At 42.8% G+C, this 14295-nt stretch overlaps 1 protein-coding gene across 1 annotated transcript in view; it reads right to left on the bottom strand.

The window, feature by feature from the left end:
* LOC145356289 (ATP-binding cassette sub-family A member 13-like) overlaps window positions 1–14295 on the bottom strand; it is a 274002-nt gene that overhangs the window by 59397 nt on the left and 200310 nt on the right. Inside the window, exons 38-42 of the mRNA XM_080208858.1 lie at window positions 12722–12918; window positions 9242–9399; window positions 7365–7595; window positions 4955–5057; window positions 3507–3756 (exon numbers count right to left, since the gene is read on the bottom strand). Coding sequence (XP_080064984.1) covers window positions 3507–3756; window positions 4955–5057; window positions 7365–7595; window positions 9242–9399; window positions 12722–12918 — 939 coding nt within the window. The remainder of the gene's footprint in view (window positions 1–3506; window positions 3757–4954; window positions 5058–7364; window positions 7596–9241; window positions 9400–12721; window positions 12919–14295) is intronic.

Raw genomic sequence — 14295 nt, 5'->3', positions numbered from 1 at the left:
TCCAGGGAGAAAAAGAACATGTTTAAACTCCAAAAATGAGAGGATATATTTCATTGCTAAATTGGGAAACTAAAATCATAAACTACTGTGACTGTCACAGTCATTATCACTAACACCCAATAAGAATAAAATTTAACATTTTAAGTATCAACTACAACCCCAAACACATTTCAAACTGATTTGAATTATTTCTATAATTAATGACCTGGATTTTTCAGTCAGTGGCAAAAGAATCAGGCTCACTATTTGGAGCTGTTCACATGAGTTTGCATGACAACTAAACTTCACTGGAGTCTAAAATTGTAGTCTTTTCTACAGGGAATCTGGTACTTGTGTAAACAGGGCGAGCGTCCTCAAACAGCGTCTCTCCAAACAGATTAAGAAATTTGATTGAGTGAGAAACAGTTGCCTTGGTCGTTGGATTTGTGAGTCATGACCTGAGCAGCAGGGCAGAGAGAAGACTTTAGGGTTAAGGGTGGGGTGCTGGAAGCATTAATGGTGGAGATGGGCAGGGAGAGAGATGCTGCAGCTCCATGGGGAGGGAAAGGATGTAGGAAGTCCTCAAGGACCACCTTAAAATGGTGAGGGAGTGCTAGGTATGTCAATGTCTGGTATCAAGGCCCTGGGGTACAATGCCACAAGATGTAAAATCACCTTTATTAGATGGGCAAGATTAACAAATAATCTTGACATCTCCTACCCAAAAGACATGCTGGTTAGGTGCAATGGCCATGTTAAATTCTCCCTCAGTGTCGCCACACGCCGGCGCTTGTTTGGGTACATTGAGAGAGAATTTAGCATGGCCAATGCACCTAACCAGCACGTCTTTCAGACTGAGAGAGGAAACCGGAACACCACACAGACACAGGGAGAACATGCAGACTTTGAACAGTGACCCAAGCTGGAAATTGAACGTGGGTCCCTGACGCTGTGAGGCAGCAGTGTGCTAATCACTGTGACACAGTGCCGCCCAATCAGGTTTGAGTCAGCTTAAGTGCATTTATGAATTCAATATCTATCTAGATTAACAATAATTAATTTAGAGATGCGATTTGAATGATGGGATTCATTTAGAGGAACAATTATTTTCAAGTTAACAGCCATCAAATACATTCAAGTCATTAAATAGCTATTACATAAAAAGTAGCTTAAAAATCTAGCATTCGATGCATTTAAATTACAGTTTTCATGTAGAAACAATAATGTGGCCACAAATTGAGCTTGATATTGATCGGTTCAGGACTGAAATTCCACTTGTAGCATGATTAAGAGTTTTGTGTAGCATTGCTGACAAAACTCTGATCAGGCCGCAGGAACCTGGCAGTGAAATTATATTCCAGACCATTTCAATGATTATTCCTTGCTACTACTGCAGCTTTACTCCTGTGTTTTCATATCAGCACACTCCTTCCTTTGATAGTAGTGTGGAGCAGTCGAAGGATTTAGAGACTGATTAAGTCCAATATATCCCAGCGTGAATCTGTTTCCTGGCTGGTGGTAGGGTGTTAGTGGGAGGCGTTTATGTCTTTCCACAACCTAAATGATGGAGGCCAGCCACTCATTAGCCCACTGCTATTCAGAGTCGGAGGTCTTCATTCACCAGCACTGTCTGTTAACAAAAGGTCCATTCCCACTGCCTGTGAGGGCAATCTTCATTAAAGTTAAACATCAATTCTAGATACTTGTGACTTTTGATTAAGACTGATGAAAGAAGCTTAAGTGCCAGGTATAAATAAAAAGGTAGGAATTCCAGTATTAAAAGGGACAAAAACTACTTGGCACAATATTCTAATTGTGGCCTAAACAGAGTTTATAAAGCATGAGCATAACTTTAGACCTCTACGTATGAAGCTCAATGTCCTATATGCTTTGCTAATTAGTCAATGTCTTGCCACCTTCAGAGACCTAGGCATAGGAATCTCAGGGTTTCAATGTCAATTTAGAAACTGTTTAATGCACCCAGATACAACAAATTGCAACAGAAATGCCTTATTTAAGGCGTGTTCTACGTATTAATCAGGGGGATTATTTTCTGATAGCAGTAGTTCAGAAAGTAGCCTCTCCTCATTCATATACACAGAAGAGGGAAGATAACATAAAGGTGGATCTGCTGTTAAGCAAAAGCACAATGAGTCATCCTGTCTGCATATTCAGCTATTCTTCAGAACAGGCAGCAGGCTGGGAGATTCTTGTGTCAGCCAATTCACGGGGTTCACACAAGCGTTCGCGCCCCACTTGTATCTCCCAGTGCCAGATTTCTGGCGGTGTCTGCTCCATGCCAGAAATCGGTGGGGAGGTAGAAAGACCATGGTCACTGTAATATAATTTAAATATGATTAGCGGGCCTGAAACTGAAGGACTGAACTCTCCGGTTCCGCTAGCATCTTTCCCCCCTCCACCACCCGCCAGAGTATTTCACTCCAGCCGGGATTACAGCAGCTCCCCACTTTCGGGGAGCTCGTGACCTGACTCCGCTGGAGTGAAGGGGGAGCAATCGGGGCCCTCCCAGAGGGTCAGGTAATGCCCCCTGAGCATTGGCATCCTGACAGTGCCAGCTCTGCCCCCTGGCACTGCCTAAGGGGCAAAGTGCCAATGCCCAGGAAGCACCTTGGCACTGCTCACCAGGCATGAGGCTGTGCCAAAGAGGCAGGGCATATGGAGGGTGGGGCCTATGGGTGGGGGTGGAGAGTCCTGTTGCCACTCTGCACAGGGATCAGTTGGGGAAGGAAGGAGGCCGTGTGATCTGGGTGCAGTCAGCTGGGGGGGGGGGGGGGGGGGGGGGAGGGGAATAAACAGTGGGGGGTGGGGGTGGCCAGGGGGCCGGCATTGCAGGGATTGAGGGGCTGGCCAGCGATCAATTTGGCCAGCAATCAGGAGGCCATCAGTGCAACAACCTCAGCACTGACAGACCGGCGCATGCGCAATGGCTTGCTCAGCATGCTGGTTTCCAGCGGGAATAGGCCCTGCCCTCTGAAATTTAATGATATTCACACTGGCAGCCTCCGCAATGCACAGTGTGTGGGGGATTCTTCCCTGAACTTGCACTGAAAAAGCCAGTGTGAGTTACTCCAGTTTTCACGGAAATTCAACACTTTGAATTTTTTGGGGAGAATTGCGTCTTTGTTTCTATTCAAATAATCTTCTAATTCCCTCTTGAATGCTTTGATTCAACCTGCATTCACCACATTTCCAGGCAGTGAATTCCAGACCAAACCACTTACTGTGAAAAAGTTTTTTTCTCATATCATATTTGTTTCTTTTGCAAATCACTTTAAATCTGTGCATTCTCATTCTTAGAATCAGAAAGGCCCTGATCCTTTAGGAGTGGGGGCAGATTTTCCCTTTCTATTCTGTCCAGCCCCCTCATGATTTTGAACATCTCTATCAAATCTCCTCTATCGTTCTTCTCACCGAGGAGAACTGTCCCAACCTCTCCAGTCCATCTTCATAACAAGGAGAACTTCCTTGTGTGTGGGGCTGTGAGGTGAACAATAATGATATCTTACCTGAAGAATGAGACATCAGAATCTTTATACAGCTCTGGAGACAGTTTGAGTGAGGGATAATCAGCAGTTAAAGGTTTCACACTGAAAAGAGCCATTGCAAGAATGACAAAGAGAACAGGGAGCAGCATGTTGGCAATGGCCCCTTTCCAATCCCTCCTTGTGTGGTGGAAGCGTTTGATCAGCAGAGCAGCCATCTGTTTCACAATCAGTTGCCATCCGGTTACTCGCTGGTCTCCAGCAAGGGCTGCACCTTGTGGAAGAGAAAAACATTGTATTCAACACAAATCCTCTCAGCTGACTGCTCCACTGGGTGGCTAGGAGGATTGCAGTCATTGGGTAGGGTATGGGGAAGAGACTAGTTTACCAAAAATAGCAGGAGGGATCACTTTGAGATACATGAACAAGAGATGATCTGAATGACGATTTGTCAGACTGACTGAAGCAGGGATTTGAGGGTATGGACAAAGGTGAAAGTAAGCTGGTATGGTTCAGAATGGTGTACCAGTGAGAAAGTGGTTGGGAAGTTGGCTTGAAAACACTCTGTGAGCTAGACTAGAATCACCATGATGATTGCTGTACCTTTCTTACAAGGCCCCATTATTTCTTCCTGTCTATTTTGTCCTAGAGTGTAGTTACTGTTAAGGGGCCTAGAAATGACTTCTATAAATGATTTCTCACCTCTATTATTTCTGACTTTATGTCTTAGGAACTATTATGGGAAAAAAATACGACTGGACTGGTTTTCTCAATTGTCAATGGTAACACAAAATCACGTACTGGATCAGTAAATCTGCAGCAAACCTCTTTTTAAAATCACCGTGGATTAATTTGTTTAATGCATCTTTCACATGCCACATATGTATACATTAATGCTGCTCGGTATTCAGTTGCTGGATGGTCCTTTGGAGTAACTCAAATACGACCAGATCATCTGTCAGGAGAGTTAATTTTACCCCTCTGTTGAGCGGAAATATGGCAAGAGTGTAATAAATATGTCAACACGATTGAGGCTTTGAGTCTTGAGTTAGTTGAGTGAAGTAGGCAGCCAAGGCAACAAGCAGAAACTTTAATAGCCAGCTCAAGTTGCAGTCCTGTGATAGCGACTAGGCCTCAATGTTTTTTTGAAGCATGATTGGATGAAGTCTGTATGGCACACACTGGAGGCAACTCAGAACACTTCAGAAAAAGAGTTTGAAATTGCCTTTATGAGACCAGGAAGCGCATCAAAATGAGGAATATCACCAATGGAATATTAATGAGACTCAACCATGACAACACTTCCACTGGACAGACCTCCCTTTCAATGGAAGCAGTCACATGACCCCATTATCTCCTCACAGCAGCAATTTTTAAAATGATACCAAACCTTTGTATAAATGCTTTGAAATGATATCCATATGATGAACATTAATAATTTTCCAGAACACGAGTCGGATTTCATTACTCACTGTCACTGTGGGTTGACTCAATGCTCTCAGACCTTAGAGACTCGGTATCCTGGCTTTCAAAAGCTGCTGGGCTTTGCTCATTCTGAAGCAACTTCAGAAACACCTGATGAAAGAGAAAGCAGAAAAGATGACACAAACATAGATCTAAAATGTAATCAGATTAATTTTTAATTCCTTAAATAAACTTTACATGGCATCTACAAAGCTTCAGACCTGTATTTATCAAACAGAACAGGAACAAAGTCAAAGTGTTTCATCTGGATTTATTCAGCTGACATTTTCATACTGCCACTTGATTGGCAATACTACACTGCACTGACACCGGCACCACAAAGGAGAATATTCGTTACATCGCTTAGTTCTTCATTTGTTGCACAGAGGATTTGAGCTGCTATTAAAAACCAGACACTGAGCATACAGGAGGTCTAATACATATAGGAAATATACTGAGCGCACAGGAGGTCTAATACATATAGGAAATATACTGATGACACCAAAGTCGGAGGTGTGGTAGATTGTGAGGAAGGGTGTCATAGTCTGCAGGGAGACTTAGACAGGTTGCAGAGCTGGGCCGAGAGGTGGCGGATGGAATTTAATGCGGAGAAGTGTGAGGTAATTCACTTTGGTAGGAGCAACAGATGTGTCGAGTATAGGGCTAACGGGAGGACTTTGAATAGTGTGGATGAACAGAGGGATCTAGGTGTATGTGTACATAGATCCCTGAAAGTTGGGAATCAAGTAGATAAGGTTGTTAAGAAGGCATACGGTGTCTTGGCGTTTATTGGTAGGGGGATTGAATTTAGGAGTCGCAGCGTCATGTTGCAACTGTACACAACTCTGGTGCGGCCGCACTTGGAGTACTGTGTGCAGTTCTGGTCCCCACATTACAGGAAGGATGTGGAGGCTTTGGACAGGGTGCAGAGGAGGTTTACTAGGATGTTGCCTGGTATGGTGGGGAGGTCCTATGAGGAGAGACTGAGGGATTTAGGGTTGTTTTTGTTGGAAAGAAGGCGGCTAAGAGGGGATCTTATTGAAACATATAAGATGATTAGAGGTTTAGATAGGGTGGATAGTGATAGCCTTTTTCCTCGGATGGAGAAAGCTAGCACGAGGGGGCATGGCTTTAAATTAAGGGGGGGTAGCTACAGGACGGATGTCAGGGGTAGGTTCTTTACCCAGCGGGTGGTGAGGGATTGGAATGCCCTGCCTGCTGCAGTTGTAAATGCACCTAGTTTGGGGGCGTTTAAGAGATCTATGGATAGGTTTATGGACGAAAAGGGATTGGTATAGGCTAGTGGGTCATTGTTTTTGTAACTGGTCGGCGCAACATCGTGGGCCGAAGGGCCTGTTCTGCGCTGTAATGTTCTATGTTCTATACAGTAAATATATATCGATAGGCAAGGTTTCTGGGTGTACAGGTACACAAGTCACTGAATGTGGCAATGCAGGTGGAGGAGGTAATCAAGAAGGCACATGACATGCTTGCCTTTATCATCCAGGGTATTGAGTTTAAAAATTGGTAAGTCATGTTGCAGCTTTATTGAACCTTGGTTAGGCCGCACTTGAAAGACAGTGTTCAATTCTGGTTCCCACACTACCAGAAGGATGTGGACGCTTTGGAAAGGGTACAGAAAAGATTTACCAGGGCATTACCTGGAGTGGAGGGCATTTGCTATGAGGAGAGGTTGGAGAAACTTGGTTTGTTCTCACTGGTGTGACGGAGATTGAGGGGAGACCTGATAGAAGTCTGCAAGATTATGAGAGGCATGGACTGAGTGGATAGTCAGAAGCTTTTTCCCCAAGGTGGAAGAGTCAATTACTAGGGGGCATAGATTTAAGGTGCAAGGGACAAGATTTAAAGGAGATGTAAGAGGCAAATTATTTTACACGAACAGTAGTGGGTTCCTGGAACTTGTTGCTGGGGGAGGTAGTGGAAGCGGATGAGGTAGTTACTTTTGAGGGACGTCTTGACAAGTACATGAATAGGATAGGAAGAGAGGGATATGGTCCCTGTAAGGGTAGGGGGTTTTAGTTAATTCGGACAGCATGGTTGGTTCAGGCTTGGATGGCCAAATGGCCTGTTCCTGTTCTGTAATTTTCTTTGTTCTTTGTTCATACATTTTCCTTCCTATGTGTAGTCCTTCACATTTGTCTGCAGTAAGTTTCATCTACTGTTGTTATCTCCATTAAATGTATCATATCCAATTCAATTTCCGGTTTCTAAGTGGCCTCTGTTTCTGTCTATATGCCCCTCCTAATCTGGTTATCATAGTTGGTGCATGCAATAGTGTAATATAATTTTGATTTCCTCTGTGTTTAGGATCTACTGGTATATGCAAGTATAACTTCACCTGAAGCTACAAGAAATAATAGAGTTTTAACCTCAATGTCACCGCTATTGAAACCCTACCTCCTCCAGTGTTGTATCAGAGATACTGTAGCTGCTTACGTGCAGCTTTTCCATATCCTTGTCCAGATCTTGCAGCAACCTTTCATAAGCGGTTTTATCCATCATTGTTGGAATGTTATATGTTAACTCTCCAAAGGCATCTTGCTTCAGAAAAGACTGGGGAATATGCTGCTTCACCAAGGAGGTTACAAGGCCAACGTCACATGACTCATCAGATCCTACAATGGAGGGCTATTGAAATAAGAGCAACAGAGCTTTTTTGACCAAACATTGCATTGTCAATTTGTAAGCCAACTTGTCCATATTAATTTCAATGTTCATTGGTAAAAATCTTCCATACTTGGAAGGTATTATTCAGACACACAACCTGTACCATTAAATGGTTGAGAAAATCTAATGAAAACTTATAAATAATTTGTATAATTTACGTAAAAGACAAAAAGCTATTGATGGAGTCCTAAAGGCCATATGTTTTGAACCTAATTTAACTTAGGTAGCCATCAATTAAACTAAAGTGGGAATTTTCAAAGGGCTGCAGAGTCAGGATCAAAGCTGCTATGCTTTGGAAACCACAATCCAAATCTTGTACTGGACGCCCAGTGCCTCCAGGGCAGTTTTAAAATTTTCAAAGGGCTGATGAGAAGGACAGAATGGGGAACACCATTGCTGTCAATTAATGGGCCTCTTAAACTCATTAAGGGGCCTATCCATTTGAATTTGGAATTTTAAATTTATTTCCCAGTGAGTCAAACATTCTTGCACATATGAGTGCACAGGTGTCAGGTTCGTCGTGGGGACCTAATAACTTTCTCTGCTGTTGCATTCAGCTGAAATCTGAGGGACTAACTAGCACTATCAAAAGTGCTGCATCAAACCTTCTTGTCCATTTCTTTTTGCCATCAGCTTTCTGGCCTTCCAAGGTCCTGCCTCCTAAAATTAGTACAGTTACGGTAACCTTCAACATGGCTGCTCTCTGCGTTCTGGGAGCACAGGCACCTCTCATAGGATCTGATCCCAGCACCAGGCCAATTAGGCAACATAAATTTTAAACTCGCATTAGATCATAAGATGTAGGAATTTGTTTCTGCTGTTCTACAGGGGAGGAGGTGAAGTATTGGTGAGTATCTGGTGAATATTTAGTAAGTGGTTAAGGTCTATTTTCTGAAGAGTTAAATTTGTCCTGCAATTTGTGACAAGATCAGTTGATTTATAAATAAATAATGAAATAAAATAATTAAGTAACTAAAGGTCATAATTATGGCGAAACAGGTGATGTCAAGTCTGCAGCATGTGGGAGCTCATGGATTTAGACCAAAGCCTTATTTTTGACCAATCACATGATGCCACCAAATTCTCAACCAGAGTTAAAATTGTAAGAAGTCTCACAACACCAGGTTAAAGTACAACAGGTTTATTTGGAAGCATGAGCTTTCAGAGTGTTGCTCCTTCATATGTGAGTGGAGAGGCGGTTCACAAACACAGCATATATAGACAGAGACACAATTGCAAGATAATGGTTGGAATGCAAGTTTCACAGGTAATCAAGTCTTTACAGCTACAGACAATGCGAGTGGAGAGAGGGATAATCACAGGTTAAAGAGGTGTGACTTGTCTCAAGCCAGGACAGGTAGCAGGGTTTTGCAAGTCTGGGCCAAATGGTGGGGGTTACAGATAGTGCAACATGAACCCAAGATCCCGGTTGAGGCCATCCTCATGCATGTGGAACTTAGCTATATTATAGCTGGCATTTTCACATCAGAGTTAAAATACTTTCTTGTCTGAAAATCAGAACTTCTGCAAATATGTCTGAGTTTCAATAAACATTAATGATAGTATTGGAGTATGCAGTTTTATTCAATCTCTTGAGAGATACATACCTTTTTTGTGATACTGAGGCTATAACCCTGTCCGTACTGTTCCTTTAAGTAGGCAGGAGAGCCACTGCATTTCAACTGGCCATTTTCAAGGATGGCAATTCGATCACTCAGAATGTCTGCTTCATCCAAATGATGGGTACTAAAAATGATAGTACGATCTAGCAAAAAAAACATTTTAATGACAATGACAGATAGATGAGCAACTCGTGTATCAATGTTATAGTATGGCACATACAGTTTCAGTGGGAAGCAGAGATTGATCTGGGAACATTGTGCTAAGTAAGAAATTTGGTGCAAATTAGTTCTCCATGGTAAAAATTTCTTAAGCTGTAATGTAGTTTCATAGTTAGAACCTGGCTTAGACTTCTAAAACTGAAAAAGAAATTGCAAGCTAGTTAAGATATCTAATTATAAAAACTGCTCATCATCAGCAACAGTTAACTGACAAGCAACTGCAAGTGCTTGTCTGAATTATTACTTAGTTTACTTTTAATTATTCAGTTCCAAAGAAGCATTATGCTGCGTTTAAAATGTTAGGTCTTGTTTCTTTCTCCATAGATTCTGCCAAATCTGCTGAGCTTTTCCAGCACTCTGATTTTATTTCAGATTTCCAGCATCTTCACTCTAATTTCTTATGATGCTGTGATCAGACTTGCAGACTTCACTGGAAACACAAAAGATATTTATTAACAAGGAACAACTCTACAGAGGCCAGCTACTCCAGTCCCTTCATGTTTTCTAGATGTCTTCTGCCTAAGAGAGGACACCATCACCTGGGAGTTCTTAACCATTCTCAATCCCAATTGGTCCCCCAAGCTAGATGACTTTTTTCTGCTGTGTTGTCTTAAAGAGACAGAGGTTCTATTTTTAATTCTTTTCATATTATCTCCAGCAACTAATTTGTGTTTTTTCTTTGTTTCCAAGTTAGGAGATGGTAACTTGCTATTACTTTAACTTAATTATTAATTTAGCTATTAAATAAATAAGATTAAAACAATGCCAGGGTAGGTTGTGTGTTATGATTGCATAATGTGGGATTTTGTGGAGTATGCTATAGTCCCGGGTACCAAGGCCCAGATTATAATGGAATGCCCAGCCAGGAATCGGGTAGGTGAGACTCACAATAAGGCATTCCCTGCTGGCCTCGGAATCGATCTTACAAGCCTCGGGCGGGCATGCTGGTAAAATTCCAGCCCAAGTCTGCAACAGGTTTCTGCAGTTTAAGCAACTTTGGCTTTGAGTTGCTGAGCTGGAACGGGAATTGTAGACATTGGGTCAGCTGAAGGAGATTTACCTGGACGTGTTGTTCTGGGAAGCAGTCCTAACCCTTTGTTAAGTAGAATGCCACATTTAGTCAATGATTGAGTCAAGAAGGTGAAACTGAGAGTCAGGCAGGTATGACTGTCCAGCATGTAGTGATGGAGGGGTCTCAACCTTTTGTCTCGTACCAATAGTTAAGTTGAACATGCTACCAGGGTGGATGGATAAGCTGACCATGGCAGTATGATGCAGGAAACCATTTGTGTGGGGAGACTGAAAAGGAGTATGATAATGATAGAGGACAGTATAATTGGGTGAATTGATACTGCTCTATGCAACCACAAGTTCCAAAGATTGTGTTGCCTTTCATGTGCCAAGGTTAAGGATGTTTCCTAATCGCAGGAGAAGAGCTTGGACTGTGAAGGAGAGTGTTCTATTGTAAGCAATGATATTGGTCGAACTAGAAATGGTGTCCTGTTGAGAGTTTGAGCATTGGGTTCAAGTTAAAACATAGAATTGCAAAAGTCATAATCTCTGGATTGTTACCAGAGCAACACATCTGTTGGCATTGTGTCAAACAGATTAGAGAATTAAATATGTGACTCAAAGAGTAGTGTTAGAAGCAGGAAGTTTTAATTCATGGGGCAGTGGCACTATTTTAAAGCAAGCTGCAGTCAGATGAATTATATAACTAGGGTTGTGGATAGAGTTTTAAATTAAAAAGGGAGGGTTCAGGTAATAGAAAGTCTTAACAGCCTGAAGAAAAATTATGAGATGACAGAACAATGTAGCAATTTGAGTAATGACAGGAAGAGTGGGAGTAAGAGCATCTTCAAAAATAAATATATCAATGGTTATTTCCAGACCACTCAACTGTATTGCAATCATTCCTATCAATGGAATCCATGACCAGGATTCTCCCACCCTGTTGTGCTGCTTGTGTAGCACAGCAGACTTGGAGGCATTGCTAGTGGGCCTCACGACCGGCATCTGGCTAATCAGGAGTCTCCCAGGTCCCTTTTTTCCATGTAATCAGCCCCGCGCCGGGAATTGGGTAGGTCAGCAATCAGGATCGAGGCAGTCAGATAATTTGGGGTGGGGCGGTGGGATTGCACGGTACCAGAGATTTGTGAAACTAAGCATGCCCAAAAAATGGGTGGGAAATTCTCCCATTTTCCCACCTGTTGGGCACTTAGTTTTTTTTTTGGGAGAATCCTGGCCCATAATTCCCACCCCACTATTCTCAAATGACAACCATGAACAGAAATGTCTGGAACTTTCACTGATTTTCCATGTCACTATCTCTTTTTCTCCAGATCTGTCACCTGCACCAGGCAGCATCTGCCAGCTCAAGGAGAGGGAACACCCAGAAGCACGGAAAGAGGTTATTCAGCCCTTTGTGCCTGCACTAGTTCTCCAAATGAGCTATTCACTGAACGCCATTCCCCTGCTTTCTCCCAGGAATCCTGCATATTTCCCTTTTTCAGGCAACAGTCTGTTTTCCTTTTGAGAGTGTTATGGAGGGGTTGAACCTACCCCTCCATAACACTCTCAGGCGCAGCATTCCAGGCCTTGACTGCTTGCTGTGTGAAAATGCTTTTACTCAAGCTTTCATGGATAGGAACTGTTTCTCTCAATCTACGCTATCCACATCACGATTGGTACAACTCCCATCATCCCTCAAGAGCAGTCTCAATGTCTTGAATCTAAAGACTTCTCTCCAGCACTATTTTTCCAGCCAAACATTCATCTGCTTTATCCTTCTATTTTTATACTAACTTGCATGTGACACTGAGAGTCATCTGGAAATCACTAATTTGAGGTCCTGCTTGCTAATTTCCTATTGAACTCTTTAAATTTTGACTGCAAGACCAAATCCATCTTTCAGAACAGAGAATACCTTTCCTTGTGAGTTGGAAGAACGTAGTTTGTAGATTACAGTTGCTTAACCTGGTGAATTCTGCAACCTACCCCAAGAATTTAGCACAAATTTTAAAGAAAGACAGTGATGGAGCCTTCTGATGATCCCAAGGAATGGACAAAATTGTTAAATCAAACAAGAATTCCCATTAGATCAAGTAACAAATCTCTCCCTTTCTGATTGCCTTCCAGAATTTAATGAGAACAATGCTGCTTAAGATGCAGCACCATATTAAATGGCTAGGAAGACTCCACGGGTAGTTCATTTCTGTAGGTAACCTTATTATTGTTCTTCCTTACTTCTTCTGTTTTTCAGTATAATATCCCAGATGTTACGTCGGGAACAAGGATCAACACCGCTGGTAGGTTCATCCAAAATGACAGTCGAGGAGCCTCCAATAAATGAAATTGCTAACGAGAGCTTTCTCTTTGTTCCACCAGACAAAGTTCCAATACATTTATGCTGATGTTGAACAATCTCTACATTCTCAAGTGCCCTGGAAGGAGTAGAGGACAAAAGTCAGCATGTAAATTATTAAAACATACTGAATCACATGCAAAAGAAGCATTGTGTTAAACTGCCTAGTTCAGATGACCCTTAACATTCTGAGGATGACCCCACAATTTATGATTTGCGTGACTCTTAAAGAAATAGGCTCCAGACTGTTGGTTCCAAATTTACTGTTATTAACAAGAAAGGGAAGTATTTTATTCTCTTATTTAAAGACATGCTCTTTTCAAGGAGTTGTATAGCGAGAGTAGGAGGGAGCTAAAAAGGGGAATTAGAAGGGCGAAGAGAGGGCATGAGATGGCTTTGGCTGGTAGGATTAAGGAAAATCCTAAGGCATTTTATTCCTATATTAGAGGCAAGAGAGTAGTTAGAGGGAAAATTGGTCCTCTTAGGGACAAGAGTGGAGAGTTGTGTATTGAGTCGGAGGGAATGGGGGAGCTCCTGAATGAATACTTTGCGTCGGTATTCACGAAGGAGAGGGGTTCGGAATCGTGCGGTCTCTTGGAGGGAGCGGAGGTTCAGTTGCAGGATATAGTTATTACGAGAGAGGAAGTGCTAGGGCTTTTAGGTAGCGTAAGGACGGATAAAGCTCCGGGGCCTGATGGTATTTATCCCAGGCTGCTTAGGGAGGCGAAAGATGAAATTGCTGGGCCTCTGGCGCAAATCTTTGTCTCTTCTTTGGACACAGGTGAGGTCCCAGAAGACTGGAGGGTAGCAAATGTGGTCCCGTTGTTCAAAAAAGGTAGTAGGGATAACCCTGGGAATTATAGGCCGGTGAGTTTGACGTCGGTGGTAGGGAAGTTAATGGAAAAAGTACTTAGGGGTAGGATGTATGAGCATTTGGAGCGTTGCGATCTGATTAGGGATACGCAACATGGCTTTGTTAGAGGGAGGTCTTGCCTTACGAATCTGGTGGAATTCTTTGAGGAGGTGACAAAAACGGTTGACGATGGGAGAGCCGTTGATGTCATCTATATGGATTTCAGTAAGGCGTTTGACAAAGTCCCTCACGGTAGGCTGGTAGAAAAGGTTAAGGCGCATGGGATACGAGGCCAGGTAGCTAGGTGGATTGAGAACTGGCTGGGAAATAGGAGACAGAGGGTAGCTGTGGAGGGTACCTTGTCGGGCTGGAGGCCAGTGACCAGTGGTGTGCTGCAGGGCTCAGTACTGGGACCTCTCCTCTTTGTAGTCTACATAAATGACTTGGAAGAGGGCGTAGGTGGTGTGATCAGCAAGTTTGCTGATGACACCAAGATGGCAGGGTTGGCGGGTACAGAACTGGATTGTCAGGTGATACAACAGGATATAGATAGGTTGGTGCAGTGGGCAGATAGGTGGCAGATGGCATTTAATCCTGACAAAT

The sequence above is a fragment of the Carcharhinus amblyrhynchos genome, chromosome 2, assembly GCF_965287045.1.
Source record: "Carcharhinus amblyrhynchos chromosome 2, sCarAmb.v2.hapA, whole genome shotgun sequence".
In the NCBI taxonomy this organism is placed as follows: domain Eukaryota; kingdom Metazoa; phylum Chordata; class Chondrichthyes; order Carcharhiniformes; family Carcharhinidae; genus Carcharhinus; species Carcharhinus amblyrhynchos.
The sequence above is the reverse complement of the archived record's forward strand: the minus strand, read 5'-3'. Positions and strand labels throughout refer to the sequence as shown.